This window comes from Malania oleifera, chromosome 1, assembly GCF_029873635.1.
Source record: "Malania oleifera isolate guangnan ecotype guangnan chromosome 1, ASM2987363v1, whole genome shotgun sequence".
In the NCBI taxonomy this organism is placed as follows: domain Eukaryota; kingdom Viridiplantae; phylum Streptophyta; class Magnoliopsida; order Santalales; family Ximeniaceae; genus Malania; species Malania oleifera.
Genome location: NC_080417.1, coordinates 9,353,277 through 9,367,669, shown reverse-complemented (window position 1 = coordinate 9,367,669; position 14,393 = coordinate 9,353,277). Strand labels below are relative to the sequence as shown.

The window sequence follows — 14,393 nt, the reverse complement described above, 5'->3', positions numbered from 1 at the left end:
TTTCAACACAAAGTATGGGTGACTTGCTTGAAATGGATAATCACCAAGATAAGTAGATACAATCAATTAGACAAAAAATGGGTGAGGAATGGCATGTTATCAGATCAGAGGTAAGTTGGTGAGTGAGAGCTTACATAGGATGGCTTCCAAAAATCCATGTCATCCTCATGATTGTATCAGCCAAAAAAGGCTTTGAACAGGCAAAAATGCCAGTGGAAAACAATGAACAGTTTAAGGGGGCTAGGTAATCTCATCTCCAGTAACAAATTCATAATCCAAGACATTATTTGTATGGTGTGCTTGTGTTTTGTGCAGAGCATTCACTGCAGCCTGCTTCTGCGACTATGCCACATGAAATGAGTGCAACAAGGATTCACCTGTGAGTGCTGATTTTGACAGCAACTGGCTCTGAACAATATGGACAATTCCCAAACAGAACATTAAATGACCTGCAACACAAGCATGCACGGGAATCAGAAACCAAGTAACAGGGCAAACAGAAAATGCAAGCGTGCACATATTTTTCACTCCAGTCCAAATAATCTCACAATTATATTGTTCCAATGAACTGATGGACTAATCGCAACAATTTTTGGAATGTTGAAGCAACTTTTTTTAGGAGAAAAAGAACCAATGATCAATTCAAAATAGTCTTGCTAAGAGTGGGAATAAAACAGCAAAAATGTTGCACTTCTAGTAACTAGTGCCACCAACTCACAGCATTAGAAATTGAATTTCTCTACGTAGTGTTCATATAAGCACTACCAAGTAAAAAATCCATCAAGTATGGGGTCATTATATCATCACAAATGATAAGATAAAAATGCAAAAATAATAGCAGACTATAAAAATGGTTTTAATTCAGATTTCTGACACTGACCCAACATCAATTATGGTTAGGGTCCATGTTTTTTAATCTACACACTTATACCTTAAGAGTTTCATTTGGTTCCACAGGCTAAGCTACGCTAAGAAATCTTAGCCCATGTTTGGTGCAACTCAAGAGTTGGGGGATAGGACTGGCCAAGGAAGGGGCCTTATCCATTTTATGTGAGATAGGGCTGGCTGATTTCCCTCCATAGCCAAAAAAAAATGGATGAAGAATGTGCCTCCCCAAACACCCCGCACCACCCGATTGCCTATCACTTGTGTGTTGATTCTAAGCAGCAAACCAAACAAGAAAGGACAAGGCACTGGCAGCTACCTATGCAACTACGTCTATGGTGAAGCTGCATGAAGGCACTCTAGGTGCCATAACATGTAGAATAAAATCTATAGGGAGTTTTTACTTTTTACTAAATACCTGAGAACAGATCTTACTCATAGCAACATTTGCAAGGTTTTTGGCCATGGTGGAGGCTGGAGGGTTGCCACATGTGCAGTCCTTCATGGGATATGAAAAAAAAAAAAAAAAAAATTCAAAGATAAGGTTGCATTAAGCAACTAAGCTTGAGCATGTCCACGAAGCTCAGGTTTTATCACAAAGTCTTGAACCCTAACCCTTCCAGCTGTATGTGCAACATATTCTAAGATAAGACACACAGATAAAGACAATGCTTCAATCTTTACTAGCCAGAATCTTGTTAGAATGTGGTTAAAAAAAAATCAATCGGTACTAATTAATAATGCAAATACGAATCCATAAAGACCCAAAAGATCAACATACTGCCTTGTCGTTGTGATAGAACGCAACCAATCCCCTAGACAAATGCTGTGGAAATTCCTTCTGCAATTGATATTATCACATGTGTAGTCTGTTCCACTTCCACTCTTGGCTCCTAGCTCATCATCTGGCATTAGCACAACAAAGTCAGCAAATGAATTAAAAGTTTGGAGTCTTCTAAGCAAGCAAATGCATAATTACCAAATGGGAGATGTTGAGCATAACAAATTCCACATTCAACTTGCAGATGATTATTATTCTGGACATGTTGAGGTCGTGGCAGTTGGATCTCCAATACATTCACAAGATTTTCTGAAGGTAGTTTTTCATTTATCCTAAGTGATTAAGACAAGTGCTTAAAATAAATGTTACTGATGGGAAAACATCAAAATAACAACAACAATATAGAAATGCATTTATAAATAAGCATCTCTTGTAAAATATAAGCAATGCCAAATCCTTCTAGAGACCAAATCTCCATTTCTCCTACCTGTTGCCCCCTTGCTTAGCCCTTCCTCCAAGGGGACCAATTGAGACATCTGAATAATGCAGTATAACTGATTTTGGATGGCTATAGTGATGATGACGAGGTTGGAAGTCTGATGCTGGTGGAATCACTAAAATCTTTTCAAATAGCTACATATGTTGGTTTATTTATTTATTTAGGGTGGAGAGAGGGGAACACTTCTAAAAGGATGGATTCTTATGTTCGAGGGAGTGAAAAAGATGGTTGAAATGAGCAAATAGCCAGTCTTTAAATTATTAGAGGATTTGAAGGGCTTCTTTTTCAAGAAAAGGAAACAAAAAAATGAAAAACTTGAAACAGTGCTAAAATAATCTTGAAGTAAGCAGTTAGCATGCGTATGCATGTGCATGTGTGGTTAGTGGTGTTACAAGTATTCGTTTGAAGTCAATAATCTAGCTAGACCTGTTAGTTGTTACCAGATAAGATGTTAAAATGATGATACAATTGAAGACATGAATACCATCGTTTGCTATTTCTCCTCCACATCTTCCGCAATGAGTTTACCATGAAATCTGAACCCATAAAACGACACCTGCCACAACTTAAAATCCCATTACAGGATTATAAATGATACAATAAGTAGAAGAAAAGTCCAACAATATAACACCAATAAATAACTGAATGAATTCTTACTCTGGTAAAGATCTTGGATCTTTTGTATTTATAGATAATGTGATAAAGCAATCATTTCCTAGAAAAATGAACTTAAAAAGGATTAAAACCAATGGAAAGATAAGAAACAAAGAACCCTTGGCACTTGGGCAATCAACAGAGGAGCTCACCAATATTGATTAGTCGATGCGATGCTGCATGAGATGGCTGTGTTTGATCAACAACCCAAAGAGACTTGTCTATATCATCCAAGGTAGACCAAAATTCCTGAAGCTTATCCAGATGCTGGATGCAGTAATACAAAGTCAATAAAAATTACCCCACTTAACACAAACCACTGACGAGATAGAATATGTCTACTAGTGACTGAAAGGAACCAATTGAAAGATTCATATGATTGCTTAAGAAACTCGCAGCAGTTACCTCTTGGAACAGTTGCACTACATCCTTCAATCTTGAGTTCACTGACCATTTTAAATTAAAAAGATAAGGCAGGTCCTGAGGAAGAAATTCATATATTACTGAGAGCTTAAGGGAAAAATTTTAAATCAAAGAGATAAGAATGATACGAACCGCCGAAATTGAAGGTGGACATTTGGGATAGGTCTCATCCAAATGAATTTCCAAAACATGCACTCGTCCCTCCTTATCTCTAGCACTCAAAATTAATTTGAAAAAAAAAAAACTCAAATTCCTAATTAAAAGAGAAATTACACTTGAATGATGGAATAAAATATAACATGAGACATTAACTGAAAAATGTCAACTAAAACTAATTAACAGACAATTTATGAAAACTTATAAAAGTATGTGCTTTTTGTTAGTAACAAATTATCTGGAAATGAGTAACCAACTAATAAGTGTGTACTTAACCAACTAATAAGGCTTGTTCAATTACTTCGTAGTAAAATATTTATACAAGAACCAAATCCTTCATTTAAAATTTGATAGTTGACAACTGTGTGGCAAACTTTGGGGTTGAGGTCTTGGGAACTTTATCAAGCCATATTTGTGACTGATTGAAGGGCAGATGAATTAGCAGGAGGCATAGAGGAAGAAAACAAACAAAATCAATAACTAACAAGAAGAAACAGGTTAAGCGGTACTTATAAGGAGGGATAGCAGCAAGCCAAACCAGAACACTACAACCCAAGCCACCCCTCTCCTCTTCTTCATCCTCAACTCCTCCTCTCATTATGATACACAACAATTTTATTGCCAGTGAGACGGAGCCAGTAGCCATCACTCTTCATAGCACTGTGTCCAGTAGCCATGGCCACCTGAATCCACCTTCTCCCCCCCCCCCCCCCCCCCTTTTTTTCAACCAGGATTTGAGGAGAGAAAAGAATATTTATGCGTAAGTTGTTTGAAGAGATACATAATGTGATCAGTAGAATGATTTCAGCTTCCCCACATTCAGTCTCCACATGCTCAGTATCTCTTCAAGCTCCCTTCTTGTCTCTCCCTTCCCAATCTTTTGTCTGCCTCATTTATTATTATTAATGCAACAAAAGGGGCTGGGCCATGAAGAAGGAGCTATCTCCTTTGTTTGCGTATTGTCCCCTTCTTCACTGGGGCCCTTTTTGTTGCATATGTGTGCATTTTTTTTTTCTTTTTGATTATTAAAAAAGTATATTAGATAGGGAAAAAGGATGGCACAACGTGAGGACAAGGAGTTCGCCAAAACAAAAAAAAAAACAAAAAAGAAAGAAAAAAAAAAACAAAGGTTACACCATGAAACTAGATAAAACTAACAAAGAAAACCCCTTCCAAAGCATTTCCATCATAATTTACTAAACTCTTCAAATTCATTAATTCTCATTGACCCTTCAATTACGACTTTTGCCACCATCCATGGGAACCTCATTTCCTCCCATATCACTCAACTTTTAAGCCAACTTAACCAAAAGATTTTGAGCTTCTAAATCCTCCTTGGGAATTTCCTCCATGGGAGTAGGCAATATTCTATCCCTATGCTATAAATTGTTGACCAAACCATCATTTCAAAAAATACACTCCCTCCAAATTGAAGCATTGAAGCATACTGACTTGTTCTGGGTTGTGCTTCCAAGTGCAGAAGTGTCAAATTGTATCAAGGATGAGTCCAGGATCGTATTCCACAGGGACCACTGAGTATCAAAGTATTTATGAAAGTTTAGTGAAATCCTGTTGCTGAAAAATGGGGTTTGAAACTCTTTTTGATCTTTTTATGATTTTGAAAACAGTAAACAAAGTGGGAGATGCTCAAGTAAACTATCAAAATGAGACTAAAGTTTTATCAATTTTCCAAAAATGTAAACCTACTAACGCAAACAAACTATACAGATTAACTAAAGCAATTTACCAAACACTCGGATTACGGGTTTAATGTCTGTTTGCTTCCACCGTTTACTAATTCCCTAGGCCTTACTCCTCTTCTTGTTAATCCAATCAAGGCATTAATAAGATGAAATTTTATTACTAAGCTCAAGTAAATTTGCCACATCCAAACGGAAGAAAATATAAACTCTCATTAAGCATCAACCTAATGTCATGTAAATTAGTTGATGAAAATCCTAGATTAAATCAAGGTTTTGATGTGCCTAACGTCAACAACAAAACAAGAGATAAGAGCCAGCGATTTATCAGCGATGCCTTAAATTTTCAGTTTCAACCAAATAAAAGTTTATCAATAATTTCTTAGGAGAACTAATAAACCATGGAAAGCAAACGACATCGACCCATAACCCGAGTTACCGAACTTAGCCACTCATGCTTGCAATAGCAGAGAAAACGGAAACCCTACGTCTAATCAGGCAAGCATCCAAACACGCGTTAACAAAAGACGGTAATTTTAAACACATAACTAAAACAAGCACGAACGAAAAATCAATCAAACACATACGTAGATAATAAAAAACGGACCTTTAAAATAATTAAATACCACAAATAAAATTCACTGCTAAACTACTTGAGAATTCAAATAATTAATTGAAATATAATAATGCTAAAACAAATTAAATAATCACTCAAAATCCAATTTTTTTCGATTAGCTTCAATCAGTAAAACAATAATAATAATAACCAACTTAATAAAGAAAGAAAAAGAAAAGAAAGAAGAGGGAGAGAGAGAACAGAGGGAAGAAGAGGGAGTGGCAGCCGGCTGTGAAGCAGCAACAGCAGGTAATTGGGTCTCCTCGGCTGTGGATGGCTGTGGCCGTGGGCTTCTGTAAACCGTGGCTGGAGAGCTGGAGCGTGGAGACTCCTCGGCTGTGCAGCAGTGAGAGTGAGAGAGAGCCTATGGGAGACACTCGGCTGCAGCTGTGGAGAGCTACTGGAGGAGGAGTTGCAGGATACTCCGGCTGGCAGCCGAGCAGCGGCAGAGCTGGGGTGCAGCAGCTGGTGGCAGAGGACTCCAGCAGTGGCTTCTGGCAGAGGTAGCTTCTGCTGGAAAGGTGGAGCCTCGGGTGATCTATGTGGCTGGAACAGACTGCACTGCAGAGGGGAGTCGTGGCCGCTGGCTCACGGCCGGTTGGCTGGGAAAAAAATAAAACAGAAGGGAAAGGTAGGGGAGAAAAGGGGAAGAGCAGAGGGTGCGCAGAGGCACACCGAAAAGGAGGAGGAAAAGAAAGTTAAATAGAGAGTGGGGGGGTTGCTGCCCTACACGAGACCCAGGTGGAGAAGGACCCGACCCAGTCATGCATGGCTGGGTCAAATCAAGTGTTTTAATATATATATATATATATATATATATATATATTTCATTTTCTTTCATTTTTAATCTCTGCAAACACGGTTTGTTTTGACCCTCTTGGAGCCCATTTCTCACGAAACTCAAAACACGAAAGTTGTAGATAATCCTTTCCTCTTTCTCCAAAAATTTGAATCGTCTCAATCGGAGCTTGGACAGAAAAGTTATAAACAAATTACGAAAAGGTTCCGGTTTTGATTCCTGAGAATTTTTTTGCAATAAAAAATTGCCAAAAATTCATAAATTGTGCAATAAAACTCAAGAATGATAAATTTGGCACTTTATTAAAATATTGGATGTAATTGGGCATTTAATTAGAAATATAAGCCGTAAAGCTCGGATTAGAACGCCTAATTACGCAGTTTTAGCGCGTAATCACATACCCAAATTATTTTCAAATTTCATCTAACAATAACCCCCCACCACAGTCAAACTCACTCAGATCATCACTTTTTGAATCCAAAAATCTCATTTCTTAACCTCCTTGTCTTTCCTTTCCCCATTGCTACACCCAACCTCCTCCTCTGCAAGAGAGTCTTCCACTATGGTAAGTTCTCTGCTTGAGTCTCTCCTTAAAAGCTTTGTCCTTGTTGCACCAGAATTTTCTCTCATCAAACACCTTCCTCATATCGGTGTCCATACAAACTAACGTGAAGTCCAACTTCCTCCTTCCTAGTGCTCGTTTCCTGTGGTTTAAGGACTGAAATCTAGTCCTTCTATTCTTGAAATCCGACTCTGACTAATCTGATTCCCTGTTTCCCCGTCCAACATCTTAACTTCTGCCATTTACCTTCTGAATAGAACCCATGGAATGAGGATCATCCTTAGATTCCTCACTAGAGCCCAACTTAGATAAATCAAAGTCTTGGGCTTGCTCAAGTAAATGGCCCAGTTTATATAGAAAAAAAAAAAAAACCCTCTTATCAATTAGCTAGGTCAGGGCCAAAACTAGAAACAAACCTCCTGACCCATGTCTCTTCGCAACCTCCCCCTAGAGTGCAGCCCTAGCAACATTTGAGATGAGCAACTCCATTGGAACCCTAACTACCTTATTAGGCAAATACGACTGGTTGGCGAAGATTACAACCTTTGAAAGCTACTGACTACTTGGGAACTAGTTGACGATGGTTGGTTTCAGCTAATTAACAGCAACTGCTACTATCTTCGGAAGCTTAGCCTTGTTCATCTGAACCACACTGCCACACCTACAACACCTATCTTCCCAATCGGCCACCATAACTTGATCTCCAAAGAGGGCTTGATGATCACAACTAATGTTTTAAAAGGCTCAATCGAGGCTCACCTTAAGGCTTGCCTCAAGGCACAACATGCCTAAAATGCCTTGAGGCTCAATTTAAAATACCAAATTCCAAAAAGGCTAACGCATTTTTACAAAAGGCATTGCACCTTTTTGGTTGAGGCTTACGCATTTTGGGTATATGATTCTTAGGTAAAAAATTGGTTAAAAAATTTTAACTTCATGTTTGTGTAAAAGGAATCGCATAATAAGAGTTGATTTCTAGAACTCTTGAACCTCAATCTTTCCAAAATAATAGAGTTGTATCTTAGATCATGAAAATAGTTTGGACTATGTCAGAGTATAGCCATCTCTTGTCATGATTTATGTCATGTGTTCAAGTTAGCAATTTTTGAACAGCCGACAAGTAGTTTGCAAAGTATTTACAATTTTTCTTTCTTACATTATATTTATGATTTTCTTAATTTTTCTTTATCTTAAAAATATATAAAATTTGTTTACATTTTTTTAATCTTGAAAATAAATTCTTAAAAGGCTTACGCCTCGCCTTACACCTTCACTTTTTAAAACATTGATCGCAACCCTCACCTACATCTTTATTACCTTTTAGCACGACCTGCCCCCACGATCTGAAACATGGATGACCATCTGCAACTATATCACCCAAGTATTTTGGCAACTTCTTTGCCAAGTCACAAAAAACACACAAAACTTTGCCATCCCTCACCTTTTGCGCCACCAAAAATGAATATAGAAAACCTTCTACATTTCCAACCTAACCCTAACTCCAAGAACTTTCCCACCTTTGTCCACCTAATCAACAGCCAATAGTTTGTAATACCCTTGCGAAAACTCTGAAAAGCCCTCTCTATCTGACCAAAAATTGACAACCCTTCATTGAACCACGAAACAACCTCTTCTGATAACCTAACCCATCTATTACAAACGACATTCTTCTAGACCACAAGCAAAGATGAACTTCCCTCTCTTGTCCAAATGTAGAGCAAAGGATTTTCCTTCGATCTAAATAGCTCGGTCATCATAACCTAAACCAATCTTCATTGCAATGAACGCAAAAGAAGAAGAGATGAATTTTAATCCGACGGTGAGAGAGAACAAGACTGAGAGAGATGGATAGGGCCATCTGCTATCCTTGTTTTATTTTTTTGATCCTTTGTAATTACAGATTTTAGCATCTCTGTTATATGTGTATATATATAGTGCATTTTTCAAACTTTCTATTACACTGCTTACCTTTTAGTGAATCATGATTGTATTTTAGTTGCCCTCCCCATAGATGCTACTCAAGGTCTATATGACAGAGTTAAAAGGCCTAAATATAGCAAGCCAACTACAAAGTCAAGTACATAGTTCAAGTAATCTGATGTGCTTGAATCATGATTGTATTTTAGTTGCCCTCCCCATAGATGCTACTCAAGGTCTATATGACGGAGTTAAAAGGCCTAAATATAGCAAGCCAACTACAAAGTCAAGTACATAGTTCAAGTAATCTGATGTGCTTGAGCTTCTCCAACTAGCTCACTATAATGCAGTGGTTTAGAAGGCGTTTCCAAGGCGCTTCTCAAGGATGTTTAAGGGCCAAAGCGCATCAAGGCACTTTTCTGAAGGCGCATGCCTAAGAGAAAAAAAACGTTTTTGACGACTTGCCAAAGAAGGCGTACACATAATGGGAACACAAATTTATATATTTTCTTATCAAAAATAAAGAAGCAAAAGAATGGATTAGGGCTCGAAGGAACCTCATTCAATCATTGCAAAGTAGGAATTCATATCACTCTGCACCTTTGATCCACATTTTTTTTTAGCCCAACCTCTTCACTCTTTGGTTGATGGTCGCAAAATAGGAAGCTTCTTCGACAACCTCCCTAGACCTTCCTATCTCTCTGAAGAATTTCTATGATCAGCTATTGACCATCTCTCAACTGTATCGGCACTCGAAAATTTCTTTTTGTGCTCGATTCTTTCTAGGATGATGTGTGTGAGAAGCACAAAGGGCTTAACTATTAGATTTTAGGTTGCGAAATGTCACTGGATCTCTTTGGCGCTCTCAAGCAATGTGCTTTATCCTTATTGGCTGGGAGAGAACCCAATAGGAATGTTTTTCCTTGGAAAGGCACGTGGTTGTATGGCAAAGCCATAACCAGTAGGAATTATATGAAACTGAAGTCTTAAAATTTTATATAATTGATTTTATAATTTATTTAATAAAAATTTATTATTTACAATATATAAAATTATTTCTATAAATTTTTTAAAAAAAAATTAAAATCCCAAAAGGCTTATGCCACACCTCATCCGCGGTAAGACGCATCCCTTATGCCTTTGCCTTTTCACTTGCATAATGTGTTCCACACAAAGTTCCAAATGAGTCTCATTAGAGCATTCATAACAAGTTTGACAAAGGTGAAGATCTCCTCACTCAACTTTGAATGTCGATACTGAACTCACTAGTATGGAAACTATGGAATCAACCTTGGGTTTTGGAACATAAACTTAAGAGAAATAAATGGGACTTTGGAGCTTAGATCTTTCGTGCGCTTTACCTATTCCCAAAATGAATCCTCATTAAGGGTGCAAGATATGACCTATAGCAAGGGCCCTTGCCCATTCAATATGGGAGCCCATGGTTTCCCCAAGAAGTAAAGGAGGCATAACTAACCCCATGGGTATCAAGAAAGGGGTAAAGACCCCTCATAAGGGATAACCATAAACTTCCTACTAAGCTGGTGGATTAAGCTTACAGAAACGGAGAACTTAGGAGAGGTAAGGCACAATCACTTTCTATTGTTGTTGCAAACTTCCACATTTTTACTTTGCCATTTCTAACACTCAAACTAATTGAATTTGACTGCATATTGGCACACAAGTAGGATGAGGAAGAGAGAGATTCACTTGATATTTGGAAGGAGTATAATGGATTATGGTAAGTTTCCAAGATTACCTAATGTAATGGGAGGAGTTCAACACTTTTTTCCATGAAAGGATTGTGAGATTTCTGGTGGGTGAAATTTGGAGGTATGTTTCTCTTGTGTAATATTTCACGCATTGTTCATGATTTTCGCATATTTTTGAGAATTATTTGGATGCTCTTTGAATGATCTTCGCTCTCATAACCTCATAGCTATTTGGTTCAATTTTACCCAAGCCAAATATTTGTTTCTTTGTGTAACTCCTTTAATTTTCTTGCCTTTATTTTGGTTTATAATCTTGTGGATCTTCAAAACAAAGTTTCCATCCAATAAGAGTCTCATGCCACCTTTGTGAGTGTTGAGGTAGACGTGCCTCCAAGGAGCCTTTCTTAGGGCTATGCTTTCCCTTTCACCTTTTTTTTTTCCCTGTAATGTATTCAAGTTCTTTAAAATCTATGTAGGTAAAATAACCCTAAATTCATGACTAATTTTAGTTTGAGTTTGCTTCACTACTTTTGATGTGGCCACCAACCTATGCACAAGTTATCAAGGCTTGCTTTTAGCTAAGGAATCATCCCAGCTGGGTGGTGGTACTTCACCTACCATCCTAAATGCAAGCTATTTTCCACAGGACCTTCTTCCATTCAAGGATGACAAAGTAGATAATTCTTCACTTCTAGGCAGCTAGGTCCGAGTGGGCCTCTGGCCCTCTGGGATGGTCTGCCCCTCTTCAAGGTGACATACCTTTCTAATCTCTTCAGAGTCCTTTTTTTACTAGTAATCTTCGCTCTAATCCTTTTTCATCTCCACAACCTAATACAGGAACCTCTTAAGCAAAAGTTATCGAGCTTAAGAACCTAGCAGTTCGCCAAGGGTCTTGCATCTTGAGGAGCTCATCTGTGAATCCAACCTTATCAACTGTGGGCTTTGCCCCGTCATCAAAAGTTTGCCCCCATTTCTTCTTCTTTTTTTGTTTTATTGCATATGTACTTCATACATACACTATTACCTTTGAACTTCTTATGTCAACATGTATGTCAAGCAAGGTGGATTTTGATGGTATTTGTGAAGCAGGCTCAGCATCAAGGATATGCAGTCATTAAAGAGATTAGAAGAAATTGAAGAGAGCAAGGAAGGCAGAGAGAGGAGATACAAGGGGAAAACTTGTGTTCACTTCAATTCAAATTCAACAATTGCTTACAACATGGTTTTCACACACTATTTACAAGAAAGCCTCTAAACACATGAAACTACTCACATAACTCGAAATACACATAATACTATACTAAATAAACTAAACACATAATAAACTACTAACTAAACCCAACAATCCTCGATCCTATTCTTCTTAAGTATTCTCAAACAAGGATCTTCCCAAGGCCTTACTTCTTCTCTTACATGACTTCGCCTTCTTCCCCAACAAAAGAAGAGTGGCAAAAAGTCTTAAAAAAAGAGGGGAAGCTAACTCATCCTCTTGCTCTGGATGCTCACTTGCCCCACTCTAAGGAATTGGTGGTAAGGACGCGAGCATTCCTCCACCTTCCTAGGCCTCCTTATTTGCGTTGCATGATTCCACATTCCTCTAACGTGCTACGTTGATATGTACACCTAGAGGACCTAGGAAAAGCTAAACATGATTGTACTAGAAGTCTAGTAGTTCGAAGCTCTTCCCTCAAGCATTAGGCATATTGGGTCAAACCTAGTTGCACTATACTTCCCTTTCCCTCATCAATGCAACTCTTTGCTTATATCTTTTCACTTTTTCCACTTCGCACTATGAATCAAGGTCGTGAGATGTTCTAAGTATGAGATGCAAAGGAAAAGCATAGAAGATGTTACTAGGATCAATGCAAGATGAAAACTCTTATGTAAAGTATCATATTGGATCAATGGCGACCAAACTTTTGAAAGTAACACAACTTTGGGATGAGAATTCAAGGCCACCTAGAAACACAGAAGGCATTGAACAAGTATGCCCAATTCAAGCATAGGTATCCTAACATCTATAGTTCTAGGATTAGGTCAATGGGTATGGTGGAAAAAAGACAATGAAGAGGAAAAGGAGGAGGTCACTGGTGAGGACTTGGATGTTAAAGAGTAGATGTTTTTAGCTCACCCTTTTTTCTTTTCATTTTTTATTTTATTTTCCCTTTTTATTTTGGCCAAGGGATTCGTTTTGTACTGTCTTCCTTATGGACCTCTAGTTGATCTTGACTTTTCAATTCTATGATTCATATAACTAGTTGATAACCCCCCCCCCCCCTTTTTTTTTTTGAAATGACGGTGCCCAAAACCCTTTGGACACTTGACTAATCGACCAAGATAATGAGTCCACCCCTCAACTCTTCCCCATTTAAATACCAAGATATTATCTCAAATGGAAAGTCGCAGCCCCCAATACTCGAACCCTACCATTTTAACTAAGAGAGCCTCAAGTTTACCACTTGAGCCACCCTTGGAGGTTGCTAGTTGATATTCACTTTTAAGGGTGCAATAGTGTATTTCTTGAAAAAGTGCAGTGTACTTGGCCCATTTTACCTTTAACTCAATTTGACGCATACATGATATGAAAAAAATGATAAACAACTCTTTTATTTAGTCTATTTAGGATAGAAGAGCATCCTTAACGGATCTCGAAACATTTTCTATTGATAGTTACATAGTACTTCTTTAAAACTCCTATTAGTCTCTTTGGTTATTTGATAAGATCCCTCCTAGTTGGAAGAGACTTTCTTGACCCCTAGCTCACTGAGTAGCTGACCCACCTTCTTTAGCACTAGCTCCCCAAGTTTAAAGGTTTTGGTTTTCACCCTTGCATTGTAATACTTGGCAACCTTTGTTGATATGTAGTCAAGCTGATCCCTGCTAATTCCTTGAGCTCTTCCAGGAGCTCTAACTCCATTTTGAGTTTCTCCTTATCACTATTCTTGCCATAATGTCGAATCCTCAAGGCTTCCCCCTAAGCATATAATGGCCTCCACCCCAAAGGCGAGCTTGAAGGGTGTCTAGCCAATGGGCTATGGCTGCCCCACTAGTAGCACGGTATATCACAAGACAATTGGTAGCTCTTCCATCCATCGTCCTTGAGCAATCTCTAGGCAAGCCCCTAAGCCTATGATAGTTTGATTCATATTCTCCACTTACCCATTGCTTTGGGGATATCATATTGAAAAGAGAACCTAAAGTCAACCTCAAGTTCTGCACAAAGCCTTTTGAAAACCAAGTGTTATCAAATTGTTTCCCATGATGTGGAACCACACATGCGGGCTCCATAAGTAGAGAAGTCCAAAAAAGGTAGATGTCTACTTCTCTATTATTCAACATAAAGCTTAAATTTCAGTTTGCTTTGTGAAATAGTCGATGGCTACCGCAAGATACTATTCAACTGCCTTTGCCATTGACCCTAATATATTAGGGAAAGCATATGAGCTCAAGGATTAAATTATGCAGCTAATAGGTGCAGGATGTTGGCACACCTGTGGCATTTATAGAATTTTGTAACCAACTCCTTAGCATCTTGTTGTAGGCCACTAATACCCCAATTGTGTAGCTTTCTATGCCAATGCAATGCCGCCAAAATTATTATCAAGACTAAGCCCAACAAGGATGGCCTCATATTCTGCATCATTGTTGGCAACTAGAAACACTAATCTCAAAGCATACCGTGACTTCTA

The 14,393-nt window shown here is 38.3% G+C and overlaps 1 protein-coding gene across 17 annotated transcripts in view; it reads right to left on the bottom strand.

Annotated features, from left to right (window-relative positions):
* The window catches only part of LOC131163418 (uncharacterized), a 76,313-nt gene continuing 61,920 nt past the window's right edge, over nucleotides 1-14,393 (bottom strand). For 9 of the 17 annotated variants that reach the window (XM_058120012.1, XM_058120049.1, XM_058120016.1 and 6 more), the window contains 8 exons: nucleotides 3,375-3,453; nucleotides 3,225-3,299; nucleotides 2,972-3,086; nucleotides 2,823-2,880; nucleotides 2,650-2,730; nucleotides 1,865-1,998; nucleotides 1,667-1,790; nucleotides 1-449 (listed from right to left, as the gene is read on the bottom strand). In XM_058120012.1, the coding sequence (XP_057975995.1) occupies nucleotides 374-449; nucleotides 1,667-1,790; nucleotides 1,865-1,998; nucleotides 2,650-2,730; nucleotides 2,823-2,880; nucleotides 2,972-3,086; nucleotides 3,225-3,299; nucleotides 3,375-3,453 (742 nt within the window). In that variant the 3' untranslated portion in view covers nucleotides 1-373. The remainder of the gene's footprint in view (nucleotides 450-1,666; nucleotides 1,791-1,864; nucleotides 1,999-2,649; nucleotides 2,731-2,822; nucleotides 2,881-2,971; nucleotides 3,087-3,224; nucleotides 3,300-3,374; nucleotides 3,454-14,393) is intronic. The other 8 variants (XM_058120034.1, XM_058120060.1, XM_058120058.1 and 5 more) reach the window with 3 other exon arrangements.